General features: G+C 39.3%; 1 protein-coding gene across 2 annotated transcripts in view; it reads right to left on the reverse strand.

Annotated features, from left to right (window-relative positions):
- LOC133531757 (uncharacterized) overlaps window positions 1-13,864 on the reverse strand; it is a 30,177-nt gene extending 16,313 nt beyond the window's left edge. The window contains exons 1-3 of one of the 2 annotated variants that reach the window (XM_061870144.1): window positions 13,261-13,864; window positions 9,504-9,599; window positions 255-372 (exon numbers count right to left, since the gene is read on the reverse strand). In XM_061870144.1, coding sequence (XP_061726128.1) covers window positions 255-372; window positions 9,504-9,533 — 148 coding nt within the window. In that variant the 5' untranslated portion in view covers window positions 9,534-9,599; window positions 13,261-13,864. Of the gene's footprint in view, window positions 1-254; window positions 373-9,503; window positions 9,600-11,937; window positions 12,903-13,260 lie in introns of those variants that run through there. The other variant, XM_061870143.1, reaches the window with a different exon arrangement.
- Window positions 13,865-16,432: the final 2,568 nt, after the last annotated feature.

Raw genomic sequence — 16,432 nt, forward strand, 5'->3', positions numbered from 1 at the left:
CGAACCTTTAGCGAATGACGTAGGGAGCATGATTTTGTGAGCGACCCAGCATTTGATAATAATGCCGAAAACGAGGGTAAGTTTTCGCGTCCCCTGCCGCCGTCATGCTCCTGAGGACACTTCTCGGTACGGAGTGAAACATGTCGAGCGTTTTTCGACTTAAAATACGTGAGTAACCCGCTTTAATACACTCGTATTTAATATGTATGTGTATCGGGAGTTTTGTTATTTAAAATGTTAATGAATATATTTACCACTGTAGTAGCATTCTTCACCGATTTCATTGGCTTGAGTTTCTGTCAGTAGCTTCATATCTATGGGAATCTTCATCCATTCTATCATTCTAGTATCGTTGAACTCTCCATTTACAAACTGTAAAGTACAAGCTATAAGGAGCTAGAAGAAATATGTCTATTTATGACTATATTGCAACTAGTGAAACATTATCCTCTGGTGTTGCAGGAGTCCATAGGCTACTTTGACTGCTTACCATCAGGCGGGCTGTATGCTTATTTGCCACCGACGTGGTATTAAAAAAAAAGATGGGATTTTTTTGAGTTACTCGAGCGTGTCAGATTAAGATATGAGTGATATCTACCCATGGGATCCACCTTAACCATTTTAACCGTATATATATTGGCGGGTTCTTGGTGAGGGTTAGTGTACAACAAAAAAATCGTTAAGTAGATTGTTGACTTGGTTGGTTTGGTCCACATTGATCCTATACATGAGCACAATCATGATTAATCTAACGCTTATTAGCACGCGTTTTTTACGGTTCCGTAGCCAAATGGCAAAAAACGGAACCCTTATAGATTCGTCAGGTCCGTCTGTCTGTCCGATTCTGTCACAGCCACTTTTTTCCGAAACTATAAAAGCTATACTGTTCAAACTTGGTGAGTAGATGTATCCTATGAACCGCATTATGATGTTTACACAAAAATAGAAAAAAAAACAATAAATTTTGGGGGTTCCCCATACTTAGAACTGAAACTCAAAAAATCTTTTTTCATCAAACCCATACGTGTGGGGTATTTATGGATAGGTCTTTAAAAATGATATTGAGGTTTCTAATATCATTTTTTTCTAAACTGAATAGTTTGCGCGAGAGACACTTCCAAAGTGGTAAAAAGTGTGTCCCCCCCCCCGTAACTTCTAAAATAACAGAATGAAAAATCTAAAAAAAATATATGATATACATTGCCATGCAAACTTATACCGAAAATTGGTTCGAATGAGATCTAGTAAGTAGTTTTTTTTAATACGTCATAAAAATTAAAAAAAAATTTTTTTTTTCATCGAACCCTTACGTGTGGGGTATCTAGGGATAGGTCTTCAAAAATGATATTTAGGTTTCTAATATCATTTTTTTTCTAAACTGAATAGTTTGCGCGAGAGACACTTCCAAAGTGAAAAAATGTGTCCCCCCCCCCCCCCCCCGTAACTTCTAAAATAACAGAATGAAAAATCTAAAAAAAATATATTATATACATTACCATGCAAACTTCCACCGAAAATTGGTTTCAACGAGATCTAGTAAGTAGTTTTTTTAATAAGTCATAAAATAAAAAATTTTTTTTTTTTCATCAAACCCATACGTGTGGGGTATCTACGGATAGGTCTTCAAAAATGATATTGAGGTTTCTAATATCATTTTTTTCTAAACTGAATAGTTTGCGCGAGAGACACTTCCAAAGTGGTAAAATGTGTGTCCTAAGTGGTAAAATGTTGAACGAGATCTAGTAAGTAGATTTTTTTTAATACGTCATAAATGGTACGGAACCCTTCATGCGCGAGTCCGACTCGCACTTGGCCGCTTTTTTTAATATGACACAATAGTGTAACTTGTATCTGGTGTAAAATTAAACAACTCTAACAAGTGTAGAGTATTTATGTAATCACTATTATCAAACAAATACAAGGAATACAGCTAGATTTTTCACACGTGCCGCCATATTGCTCGCCAAAAACAATCCTTTTTAGGGTTCCGTAGTCAACTAGGAACCCTTATAGTTTCGCCATGTCCGTCTGTCTGTCTGTCTGTCCGAGGCTTTGCTCCGTGGTCGTTAGTGCCAGAAAGCTGAAATTTGGCATGGATATATAAATCAATAAAGCCGACAAAGTCGTACAATAAAATCTGAAAATTTAATTTTTTTGGGTACCTCCCCTACACGTAAAGTAGGGGTGAACATTTTTTCTTGCTTCAACCCTACAGTATGGGATATCGTTGGAAAGGTCTTTCAAAACTAATAGGGGTCTTCAACAAACATTTCTTGATAAAGTAAATATATTCAGAGATAATTGCTCCGAAAGAAAAAAAAAGTGTCCCCCCCCCCCTAACTTTTGAACCATAGGTCCAAAAAATATGAAAAAAATCTTGGAAGTATTCAAAATTCAAAAATTTATTCTGCAAGTAGGCCCAAAGGCTCTTTTACAAGACAATACAACATTTATACTAATATCATATAGTGACATGAAAAATACATAACAACATTTATAAGTACAACAGCCAATACCTGGGTAAACATTACATTATAATAATCTTAAAATAAATAATTACTACAATACAATAGAGATGTATAGTCTTTATGGTTAAAAACACATTAAATCTGGAGATGTAAAAGGTCCCCAATGTCAGAGTACTAATACTATTAAAATTTGGAGGTGTAAAGTCTCTCCAAGTGTCAAAATAAAATTTAAACTAAATAAATAAACCACGTCTGGACTGTTAAACTAGCAGTCTCATAAACTAATGCTACAGAATACATAACTAGTATGTACCAAGTCAAATATATTATACAGTATGACAGAGACGTATAATCTCCACGGTTAATACATTAAGTTTGGAGATGTATAAGGTCCCCACGGTCTGAGAAAAATAATAATACACAATAATAATGACATTAATAAGATTTGGAGGTGTAAAGGTTCTCCAAATGTCAAAGAATAAAAAAAAAAAATTTTTTTATGAAATACATGTTTCACGTCAGGAGACTGTTAAGCTAACAATCTTAAAACTAGTTCTACAGAATACATAACTACTATGTATTTAATATGTCAATGTCATCATCAAAATAACTAAAACATAACAAACATTCATACTTATGGTTGAACAGCTAGAAACAACAGCGCCATATGCCTCTCCGGGACACTGCACGCAAAACTATTACAGCTTTTGAGACTGGATACTTGGCCATGATTCCGTGTCTGTTTATAGTATCCCTTTTTGAGAAGTGCATTTTTGACGTATTGCTTGAATGAAGTATAGGGCAGGTTCCATGCCTCTAAGGGTACTTTGTTATAAAATGTTAGGTACACAGTTTCCCATGAACGATTTTTTAACTTTCTGTAGACAAAACTTGGAGACTACTAACTTATGTTTATTTCGCGTATTATAACTATGGATATCACACAGTTTCTTAAAGGACTTTTTATTCTTATGCGTATACATTATCACATATAGTATGTATTGTGAAGCTACTGTGAGAATATCTATTTCCTTGAATCGTTCTCTCAGTGAGTCACGAGAAGCCATGTTATAAATAAATCTGATTGCTCTCTTCTGAAGAACGAAGATGGTTTCTATGTCAGCTGCTTTGCCCCACGCCAGTATGCCATAAGACATAATACTGTGAAAGCTGAAGTAAACTAGGCGAGCTGTCTCCATGTCAGTAAACTGCCTGATTCTTCTTACTGCATACGCGGCAGAGCTCAACCTTTAAAGGGCAGATATGTGAGGGGCCCATTGCAGGTTACCATCTAAAGTAAGGCCCAGAAAAACCGTATTCTCGACAAGGTCCAGCGTTTCGCCATTTAATGTGATGATAGTTTCAGATTTTCTTACATTCGGCAGCGAAAATTTGACACATTTCGTCTTTTTCGCATTAAGAAGTAAATTATTTGCTGTGAACCATTCTAGTACCTTTTCCAAAGTTTCATTGACTTGGCAATAATCGCACAGTTTCCTGTCAACTTTGAAAATTAGTGAGGTGTCATCAGCAAATAAGACTATGTCACATTTATGTTTTACAAGGTTCGGCAGATCATTTATATATACAAGGAAGAGAAAAGGTCCCAAAATTGAACCCTGTGGAACTCCGAGCCATTCCAGTAGACTCCGTTCCATTTACAACCACTTTCTGGGTTCTTTGGTTTAAGTAAGACTTAACGAGGCTTAGAGCTTCCGTTGACAGACCGTAGTGCTTCAGCTTGTGTAGAAGTGTGTCATGCTCCACGCAATCAAATGCTTTGGACAGATCACAGAAGACACCTATAGCATCTAGCGAGTGTTCCCAGGCGTCGTATATGTGCTTGATTAGTACAGAGGCGGCATCAGTCGTCGAACGACCTCTTGTAAAACCAAATTGCTGATCTTGAAGTAGTTCATTCGAGTTGAAATGTCGAAGCAATTGGTTTAATACAATTTTTTCAAACACTTTACTGAGAACAGGAAGTATTGAAATAGGTCTAAAATTTCCAAGGTCATCTTTGCTGCCCGCTTTAAATAGAGGAATGACCTTACTGAACTTCATCAGATCGGGAAATACACATTCTCTAACACAAGCGTTAAATATATCAGCCAAATACGGTGCCACTACGTCGATTACAGATTGCATGACTTTCACAGAGATCCCCCAAAGGTCCTCAGTATTCTTTAATTTCAAGGACTTGAACGTTTTAATGATTTCATGGGGGTCAGTATATTAGAAGTATAATTCCATGCTGCATTTCTTGACATTGTTTGTATCCAAGTAAACACCAGCCTTTGCTACAGAGGAGTTCAAGTTCCGTGTAGTGTAGTATCTGTGGCTATGTTGGTGAAAATGTGTTGAAAGACGCCAGCAACATCCAGGTCTGCAGACAATATTCGGTCTTGAACTTTCAGTCTGTAGTGGCCATCACGGGGTTTCGTTTTTCCAGTTTCAGTGTTTATTACAATCCAAGTAGCTTTTACTTTATTGTCAGCTGACCTGACTTTCTGACCTATGAAGGCAGACTTAGCCGCAGCGCAGACTTTCTTAAACACTTTTGAATATTTTCATAGTGTATCAGGATCTTGCTCACCTCTAATCAGTGCTGGTACCTTGGATATAACACCTTCTCTAAACCTTTCCATTCGACTGGCAGTGATGGGTCTATATGTAAATGATTGCTGTTGTCTTATAACATTGACTTGGAAATAGGCTTTTTGACCACAGTGATCCGAGTTGAAGCAGCTAAAGATCTCTTTTTTTATAACTTCACAATTATAGAATACATTGTCCAAACATGTCGCCGTGCTAGCTGTAATCTTGAATGGGCTCAATGGGCTGGTGGGCTCGTTGAATAGTGGAAACAAGTCAAAAGACTGATAAAGGTTTAGAAGTCTTACAGTGTGTGCATGTGTGGGATCTAATATATTAACATTAAAGTCCCCGATAATAGTATCTTCTTACTGCTAACAAAGACTCGTTTCAACGCATCTTCCATCACGGACTCAAACTGGCTAAAATCCGACGAAGGTGGTCTATAGACACATATTATAATGTGACTCTCCATTTAGAGTAGAGAGTAGAGCTTAAGAAAGACATTAAATGAAAACTATAGCGGATATGATCAGTTTAGCTGTTTTTGAGTTATCGCAAAAAGTTTCCCCTTCATAGTAAAAAGACGTACACCCACAGTTCATCCCTTGGTTAACAATCTACCATACTTTAAGCTCCAGTTTAGTTTATTGTGACGGAAGAGTAACTACGGAACCCTACTCTGAGCATGGCCCGACATGCTCTTGGCCGGTTTTTATTAACATTTTTAGTGAAGTTCTACCTTCCCGACGAGGCAGCGGATCCAATCACTGGGCAGCTACGGGATCTTGATGATTACGGCAGCCAAGCGAACACCGACCTGATCATCGGCTGCGACGCGAATGCGCATAATGTCATCTGGGGAAGCTCGGACGTCAACAGAAGAGTGGAGAAGGTACTGGATTTTCTTGTAAGCTCTTCCTTACTATTATTAAGTAAAGGCAATGAACCGACATTCGTTAATGCTAGACGGGGTGAGGTTATTGATATAACGCTAGCGTCCATCAACGCGAATAACAAGATTAGCTCATGGCATGTCTCTGGGGATATCTCTTTATCAGACCACAGATACCTACATATGCTTCAGATTAATAAGACTAAGATTCAATTAGAAACTATACGTAAACGGAATCCCAGAAACACCGACTGGTTAGCATTTAAAAGCGACTTGAAGGTGGAACTGGGAGAACCTGAAGGCAAGCTAAACTCTATTATTGACATTAAATTTGAAGCAGACAAAATAGTACAAGCTGTTTATACAGCCTGGTCAAACAACTGCCCGGAAAAGAAAATCCTGGCGAAGAGGGTGCCTTGGTGGAACCCGGAGATTGCAAAACTCCGGAAGGAAACCAGGGCTGTCTTCAACGATGCTAAAAGGACTTATGACGTTGAACATTACGCGCAAAAACTCACTGAATACAGCAAAGCTGTGAGGAAAGCAAAAAGGAAAGCATGAATGACCCATTGCGATCAAATCAGGTCCATACCATGAGACTTACAAAAGCACTAGCCATAACGAAGTTAGTTCCGCTTACTTCTATTAGAAGAGGTGACGGAGGAATGACTGAATCGGAGCTCGAGACCCTAAAGTTATGTGTAAAACACACTTCCCAGGCTCGATAATACATCAGTGCGTAACGGACGATGTAGCAATTAGTGCAATCGAACAATCCATTAGAACAACCAGGTACAACTGGTTGCTAACAAATCGCTACACAGGCTGGCTTTAACAGGCCTATGGAGTGATAGCAAGCCAAAGACTAAACACACAAACATGGAATGTGACAATTTCATGGAAAGGATAATGAATATGGGCTGCGATAAGATGCAACCCAAGTTTGTGTTCCGTAAGAATTTTGAATCGATGGACCGAAGGTCTTGAAGCACCAATCTCTGATGAAAACGACATCATATGGTACACAGACGGGTCCAAGACAGGATCTGGTACGGGGCAGGCATTTATGCAAATGACTTTAGTAGTAGCATAAGCATGACACTACTGTCATCCAAGCCGAGACATACGCTATAATTGCCTGTGTGCATGAGAATATAGTTAGTCCAACCCAAGGGAAGAATATCTATATACTCAGCGAGAGTCAGGCTGCACTTAAGCGGAGTGGTCTCTAGACTGGTATACCTACAATGGTGTCCAAACTCTGAACAAGCTTATGCTACTACTAAATATGTTTATCTTATATCAAGTTACTTATTAGGCCAATTTGTTTGTACTATAGCAAAACATGGAATACTACACCGGATGCCTCAATGCAATACTGTGCTAAAAGGCTAATCAATGACCGCATTATTATTTAATATTAACAACTCGTATCAAAATAGTAATACAGTGTGGGCAAATAAGTATACATGTTGTTTTAAAATTTTAACTAGGTATATTAAGTTCAAAGATTATTAAGTATTGTTTTAAAAATGCGGAACATAATGCCTGCCATATGAGTGTTAAAAAATATTTAATAGATAATTGCCCACGGGAGCAGTAGAGGGGGGTCAACTCATTATGGAAACCTATAAAAAGTTGGCCCGTCTTTGCAGACCCTGAAGGCTAATTAGAATAATGGATATCAAGAGTGAAATTAACTGCCATCAAACCGCTTCGCAGTTTGGCAGTACTATACTGATGTAACACATATGTACCGTGTATTATGAGAATAAATGATTAATAATAATAATATGTCCATCTCTAACAGCAGGCAAATATAGGCCCTTACCATCGCAATTTTCAGCATTTTTCGCACATTTTCAGCGTTATCTTAGTAAATTTGTGTCGGATATTCAGTTTTAACTGTTTAAATTTCATCAGCTTGTTAACATAGACACGTAATTTTAGATAGCCTCACAGAAATAAGTCAAGAGCAAAATTTTGGGAATTTGGGTGCCAATAACTGTCACTTTTTTCCAAATTAATCGAGCCAACAACGTGTTTTAAACAACACAAACATTTGAGAAAAAATTGCTTGCTGCTAGAGGTAGACTTTTGGTAGATATCAGTGGCGGATCATTCAAAGAACTCGATTCCCACCGGCTTGTCTAATTTCAGCCCGTTGAGTACTGTCACAATCGGTTCATGGAGAAAAGGAAAGCAAAATTAGCTCCGGGTTCCCTACGAATATTTGTGACGCGCCGCCACTGGTAGATATTATCTTCCGTATACATTTGCCAACCTTGAATAAAATATTTAATAAATTTTGCACTTAGTATAATTAAAATATAAAACCAAGTGTAACATTTTTATAAGCCCAACCTGTAGTTTGATGGCAAAAGGTGCAACAATAATGATTTAAAATATCTCACATTTCTAACACAAGTTCGAAACCCGATTTTCACATTGTACCCTTCCTAAGTTTTAAGATTGTTAGCTTAACAGTCTCTTGACGTGAAACATGTATTTTAGTTTAAAACTAATACACGGTGAAATGACTATTCCGTACTATGAGTATGTACAACACTTGGCCGTATTAAAGTTATGTATTCTGTAGCATTAGTTTAAGAGACTGCTAGCTTAACAGTCTAGACGCGATGTATTTATTTAGTATAAATTTCATTTAGACACTTGGAGAGACTTTACACCTCCAAATCTTATTAGTATTAGCACTCTGACATTGGGGACCTTTTACATCTCCAGATTTAATGTACATATTATTAACCATAGAGACTATACATCTCTGTTGTATTGTAGTAATTATTTATTTTAAGATTATTATAATGTAATATTTACCCAGCCACTGTGCCAACTCGCGTCTTATGCAAATTTCACTTCCACCCTGCGAGCATATAGCTCTGACACCCCACTCTGGACGGCCGGTAAAGGCAAGCCAGAGGTGAGAGTCCTGCGGCCCTGCTCAGTGTTCACTCCAGCCGGCCAATCAAGGTAAGCCGGAGACTGAGACCGACTCTCGGGGGCATGGGACCCAAGGGACGTCACTTCCCATTCAGCTCGCCACAAGCTGCCCTGGGGGCTTATTATTATTATTATTATTAATCTGCGCGTCATTGTGGATGACACGAACTATGTGGTTAAGGTAGCTTTCCACGGCTAGCAAGATATCAATTTGTAGCGCTCGAGTAACTCCATAAAATCTGCACTTGGGCTCGGGATTTTTAGGGTTTTACTATCTTGATCCTCTCTTTGGACCGTTTTCTCTGGTCTCCTGTGATCAACTGTCTTGCTTAGTGATAAAGCTCTATTTAGATTAGCAAAAAAAGTGACAGTACTGTTCGGTTATATGTACAACGAGCTACAAAAGTGCATACCTATTTACTTTATGAATGTAATTCAATAATAAAGTGGACATGCACTTTTGCAGCTGGGTGTACAGCCAGCTGCAAATTGCATGGACACGTTCTGAATGGAAATCAATTATCAAGTAGCCATGCACCTTTTCAGCTGGGTGTAGCTCCGTGATAAAATCCATCAATACTTACAATTCCCATTTTGACACTGATACACCACATTAAACAGGGATTAAATGGTACGGGGCAATTTAAAACAGCCCAGGCAAAATTTTCCAGGTTTGGTTCCTTGAAATAACCGGGAAATAATTAGTACCTGCCTAAGGGGGCATGGGCAAAATTGTAAACTAGAATTAATATAAACCTATACACCGTGTTTTTTTTTTGATTTGCGTTAATTTCGAGGGTGCATTCCTGAGCTTAAATTAAGTAACTTTTTCAAAGACACCGATATTCTAATTAACTCCATTTCGGAGATAATCAATCATTAATTTTTATCTTATAAGGCCCTTACGAGCGTGTACAGTTGCCTTAGGGCCTGTTTACTTGTACTATCTCGGACGATCGACGTTCGAAATGACATTGATATGTCACAGTTTTCAATTGTTTGGTTGAGTTAAATGTAATGCCCGTGTTACAACAACGCTAAATGTTGCATACATTTAGTTACTTTTTATAAAAATAAAAATAGTAGGTAAAAAAAAACAAGAATTTTTTTTTTTTTGGAAATTAACTATGGCATTTAGTTTCCTTAAACGTACTTACCGATACCCCGAAGTTAACGAAATTCAATAAAAACACGGTGTATAAATAGAAAGCTGATGGAAGAAGCGCAGAGGGTTTTTATGACTAGAGACTCGTGTTTACAATTTTGATTGTACCTCCCATGTTAGGTAATGTTTTCCATCACACTTGCGAAGAATAAAACTTTCATTATTAAGTTTTATGCGAAATATGTTTTAAATACGGTAAAATAAGAGTTATCGCCTGCCATTTCGTTTTTATCAATTTCTGTATCTGTTTTTTATGTAGTGTGCAATAAAGAATTTTATTATTATTATTATAATTTGACGCAGGTAAAGGCAAGAAGGGCAGAAGCCAATTCAGCATACATCCATGATTTAAAATTGCGTAAACTGAATTTTAATCGGCTTTTCAGATCTAAAAACAATCGTACTTTCTTTAATAATTAATAAAATGAAATATTAGTAAACATTCTTAGTATTTTGAAGTAATACTCATTTGAGGCTTGGTTTTAAACAAATACTTGAATTGATAATCTCCTTAATTCAAATAGCTGAGTAATATAATAAAAAAGCAATAACTCTCTAGAAAATAAAATGGGCTATAACCACTGACATAAATAATGTACTACGTACTAGACAGGCTATCGAGAACAAATTGTGTCCGCCATTTTCGGCGTTTGACGTCTGTCAATGAGCTAAAACAATAAGCATAGATGGCCAGAGGCGAGACTGTTATGACAACTTCATTTTCTGCCTACATTCGCACTGTAAAATGTCTAGATAAAATGTATTTGTTTCCTTACGAGATTATTCAAATTGTTTTACATTTGTGACACTGACAACATTAAAATTTATAAAAACAGTCATAAAACTCTTTCAATCTGACTCTCGTACTCGTAACAATTTTTATCAAATCGCGCTTGAAGCATAATATATTTTTTGAATATAAGAGAAACGCTACAAAAAATTAAGAGATAAAGGGTAATAAATATATCATTATTTTGTATATATTCTGCAAACAATAAGGTAGATAATCATTAGTAGGTACCTACGTGTTACATCTGCGAAATGTAATCTATGCTCCAAAGAAAATGGCGTACCACCGCGAGTGTATAAAGTGAAGTTTAAAATAATCTAAATGAGTTTAAAACAAGAGTTTTTACGCGGTGGATTGTTATTGGGTTTACCTAAAAACGTAAATACTTATAAAATTTAATTTTTAGTAATGTAATTACTTTTAAATAAAATTAATGTATTTTTTTTCTACTTGAAATTAACTTTGACATTTAAAATATTATTTTTTACCAATAAATGCTATCTATCTATCTATTATATTGCTTTTATTATGTTTCTTGATATAATTAGAATGCATTTTCATAACGCACAAAGTCATTTTTATTATTTAAAAAAAATTGTTACATGTGTGGCATTTCGCCTGTAGTCGGAGACGTACTAAACGCAATGAAGTGCCGGCACTTCATTGAGGTACGGACACATTTTGTTAGAGATGCCGACTCTACCTCAATGGTTATAACCCCCACTAAACCTGCGTGAAACATCACGTTTTATAAGCAAGTGAGATGAAACAGTTATTTGTCACACAAGAGAGCAGGGTGCGTAGCCAACATGCCAATCGTTTACGCTCCATAGCGAATGAAACGCAACTATCACTGTCGCACTAATATGGAAGAGCGTTTCATAGTCATAGCGTAAGCGATTGTCACCTTGGCTAGGCACCCAAAGCGGCAATCTTTTACTGGGTTTGTAGAAGTTGTAGACTAGACTTTTTTTGTAATTTTGTTATTTCTACTTAGAATACCAAGCCCGTTCGGAGCTAGAGAGAAAAAAATGTTCTAAAATTGCTATTTCCCATACGTTACCAGTATTTCCACTGTAGGCGCGTCTTTTTCTTCCATCTATTAACATAAAATATACTTACGCTAACCAAATTACAAATCAATCTGACCATTAAAAAGAGGGGTGGAAATCTATTCACAAAATATACCTAGATTATTACAAATTTAAATTTAATAAAAATTTCCAGTGTGGCTTCCCCAGCCTTTTTTAGCATCCACTCATAGCACGTCTGGTCTCATAGGAAATATCTTAAGGGCGTCATTTAGAATAATCTTACAAACTGTGAGATTGCGGGCTTTGAGGATGCTAAAAATGCTTTTAAAATTGCTTGCCCGGGCAAAGAATATCCAGACAACCCAAAATCACAAAGGAGCTGGTATAATATTTACTGTGATTTAACTTACAATACTCTTCTAAACAACTGTACAGGTCCAGATCACGCGAGGCTTTTGGCGGTCGGAGCCCGGGAAGCCGGCTACTGGCTACATGCCCATCCTTCACTAATATTGGTACTTTTTTGGATCCGACCTCCCTAAGACTGGCGACTGGTTTGCGACTGGGGGTTTCGGTATGTACGCCACATATATGCTCTTGTGGCACGGACGTGGACCGACTGGGACACCATGGGTTGTCTTGTCAAAAAAGTGCAGGTCGTTTTTCAAGACATGCGTCGCTTAATGACATAATCCGTCGGTCTCTTGCCACCATCAATGTGCCTGCTCTTCTTGATCCGACTGGCAGGGATGATGGCAAGAGGCCTGATGGGGTGTCCTTAGTGCCTTGGAGCTTGGGACGGATGTGAGTCTGGGATGCTACCTGCGTAGACACACTGGGACCGTCCCACCTCCAACGGACTAATGTAAAAGCGGGCGCAGCGGCGGAAAGCGCCGAAATTTTGAAACGTAATAAATATAAGTGCCTCGGTAGAGAGTACCATTTTGTACCATTTGGCGTTGAAACTCTAGGTCCACGGGGGCCCAGCGCGCACAAGTTTTTTGCAGAAATCGCGAAACGTCTGGTTGACGTAACTGGTGACCGAAGAGTTGGCGGCTTCCTTAGTACAATGCCTCAATCCTCTGTATATATCCGATAACAGATTTTACTTTATTCCGATTAACATTATGATTGAATAAAACGTCATTTAGAATAATCCCAAGTAATAATTCCGTTTTTTTTATTCTTTATTTTAAAAATCGTGCGACTTATTATTTATTTTTATTTAGTGAGAATCATACTTTTTGCAATCGATTTTTCAAATTTTTGATTATATTCTTATTAAAGTTTATTTTTGACCAACCAAGTTTATGGGTCCTCGCCGATGACACACATATTGATATGGTACTTACTTAAATATTATACCTATGTCATGGTAAAATTGTAAAAACCGTGAGTTATAAATATAATCTAACTCGCTATATTGTAAACTCTAACTCGAAAGATTGTGTACCGTAGCAGACTTCTTACAATTTCACTCATTTTCGTTAGATTATAATCTATTGAAGTGAAACCGTCAAAATGTAAATTGACATGCGTCGGAACGCACCTTGGGCGCTGATTGGTCGGTTTTGCGGTAGGTACGTCATCCTGTCTAAAGAGTTAGAAATCAAACACAAATGTAAATCAAATAAACTAAATACACTTCGAACTGGTTTTTCTAGGGCTCAGTCTGTGAAGACTGAGCTCAGCATTCTTGGGCGACTGTCAAGGGACAAACTCAGCGTGCACAGAGCTAGGTATAAGCTGGGAAACAAAAATCGAAACTATAACTAAACAGGTAATGCAGACAACTCTGCACGACCCCCGAGCCGATTCGGCCTCTACTGAACGACACCGACGGGCTCCTGAAGTACGCAGCCAAGGACAGAGCGGAAAGGCTTGCCTTGAGCAGTAATTCAGGCCCAACCCCGATACCGACCCACAACATACAATGGAGTTCAAGATTATCTCGATTTGCCTATTGATACATGATCCTAACTTTTCAACGTGAAGAAGGCGCCGGGCCTCGACGAGATCCCGAACATGGCGCTCTACCCCTTGCCGCTAAACACCCTAGCGGTGGTAGCGCACCTGTTCAACGGGTTCTTGAGATCAGGGCACTTCCCCGACGTCTGGAAGATCGGGCGGGTCATTGTCCTTCCCAAGCCCGGGAAGGACAGAAGAAAGCCGGAGAACTACCGGGCCATCACGTTGCTATGCAACCTCTCTAAGGTGTTTGAGAGAATGCTGCTCCGGCACCTCTCACCACACCCAGGCCGTAGCAATTTGGTTTCAGATCCCAACACTCCACAACGCAAAAGGAGTACACAGTCGCGGTTCTCTCCACAGCACCCCGCCGCCTCGTGAGAGTCGTCGCATCCTTCCTGGCAGCCCAGCGCTTCCACGTACACGCATATCTGTCGCCCGCATGCTACGTGCGCTATACCCCAAGATCCCGGACCTCTACTTACTTCTCGTGAATAAAATGTATGGGATAATAGAGTGTTAGTATGTACTTATAATGTCTGCATACTGGCTATTTTTTTATTAAGAGACCGAGGTCATATTTTTCAGCGAATACTCTTTAGCTAAAATATTCTTTAGCCATCCGTACCAAAACAGAGGAGGCAAACCGTTTCGTGCGAACAAATGGAACGTTTACCACGAACCGGTGCATTCGCTCTCCGCGCCTGGATGGAAAGGGCGCCTGGTCCGATGATGGAAAGGGGAAGGTGGGATCAGGTCGTGCAGTTCCTGTGCGTACTCCCCGAAATGTATCCGATAGAACACCGATAGGCTAGCGATTCGACGGCGATGCTCAAGGCTCTGTAACTTTGTCTTGATAGATGGGTCATTGTCAAAGAGTCTATGAGCCCGGCGCTCTAATATCGAGTCCAGCTAATATTTGGCGGAACCGTCCTGTAGGTGACAGCAGTATATAATGCATGAGCGGACCTGTGCTTGGTATAGGGAGAGAAGCTGTTTCGGCGTGAAATACCGCTTCACCTTAAATAGGACACCAAGTTTTTTTGCAACAGTTTTAGCCCTGGACTCAATAGTCAACCCGAAGTTTAAGTTTGATTTTAAACTTAGACCAAGAAGCTCTAAAGTGTGAGTCACGGGAAGGGACACATTTCAGAAAGTTGGGGCCAAGGTGAACTGGCTCTGTTTTTCGGTAAAAAGACACGCTTGTGTTTTGGTGGCGTTGAATCCGACCAAGTTGGCCTCGCCCCATTCGGCTACGGCGTCCAAGGACAAATTTAATCGTTCCATCATAGTCTCCCTGAGGATCTTGGTGTCACCTGCACTGGCCGTGCTGTCATCTGCGTACCCAAAGATACCGGACTTGAGCAGATCATTGACATGCACAGGAAAGAGGGTCGCGAAGAGGATTGAACCCTAAGGTACCCGGTATTGATTGCCAAAAGATCAGACGAGCATCCGTCTAGAACAACTCGAATAGATCGGTCCCTCAGGAAGTCAGTGATCCAGGAGCGCAGGCCAGAAGAAATCCCATAGGTGGATAGCTTGCTTATTAGGCTGTCGTGCCAGACTCTGTCAAAGGCTTTGGAAATGTCGAGAGACACGGCGATAGCCTCACCCTGTCTCTCGATGGCCTCGCCCCATATGTGGGTGGCATAAATCAGAAGGTCCCCAGTTGACCGGTTACGGCGAAAGCCGTATTGCCGACTACTTTTTCGAGATATGCCAGAAGCTTGGTGTTCAGTACACGCTCCATAATCTTGCAGAGTATGGAGGTGATCGCGATAGGCCGATAATTTGACGGGTCAGCACGACTACCTTTCTTAGGTACAGGCTGTACGTTTGCAAGCTTCCACGACCCGACCTCAGGTAAAGACGATACAGGCGTGTTAGTACTGGAGACAAATCAGGCGCATAAGTTTTCAGCACAATCGATGGAACCCCTAGTAGCATTTACCGTTGGGGTATCGTTGCCACGGAATGCCAACGGTTGGCATATAGGGCTCCCGGTATCCGTGTTACACGTCGAAACGGATAACCGTGTCCTTAAGCCCGGCGGTACTAAGAACACGGTTTACACGGAACCGCTGGGATCCGGAGACATTTCGAAGAAACGTTCCCAAGAAGCCAAGAAACGGGTACTTAAGACCGGCCCGAACGGGTCCGAACCGAAACAGATTGAGCCAATATATGCTAACAATTAAGATCTAACTACCTATTGAATGTTGACTTCAGATGGACTCGTTTTGGCGTAGGTACGATTTTTTTTAATGTTTTTTTAAGCCATAATAGTATATTATAGGTACTGATGAAATAAAACTATTAAAACGAATTATATACGTCATAGGTACTGACTAATACTGAGCCAACTACATATATTTAATAAACACGGTATACCTACAATAAATAAATCAAAATAGATGTCCTAATTCTAAATATTCGTACGTATTCCATTTACTGTTGTTACGTCCAAGAAGGTACGGAACCCTCGGTGCGCGAGTTCGACCCGCTCTTGGCCTCTTTTTTTGCTTACCTAAGTACTTAATATACTACGGATGA

Source organism: Cydia pomonella, chromosome 25 (assembly GCF_033807575.1).
Source record: "Cydia pomonella isolate Wapato2018A chromosome 25, ilCydPomo1, whole genome shotgun sequence".
Classification (NCBI taxonomy): Eukaryota; Metazoa; Arthropoda; class Insecta; order Lepidoptera; family Tortricidae; genus Cydia; species Cydia pomonella.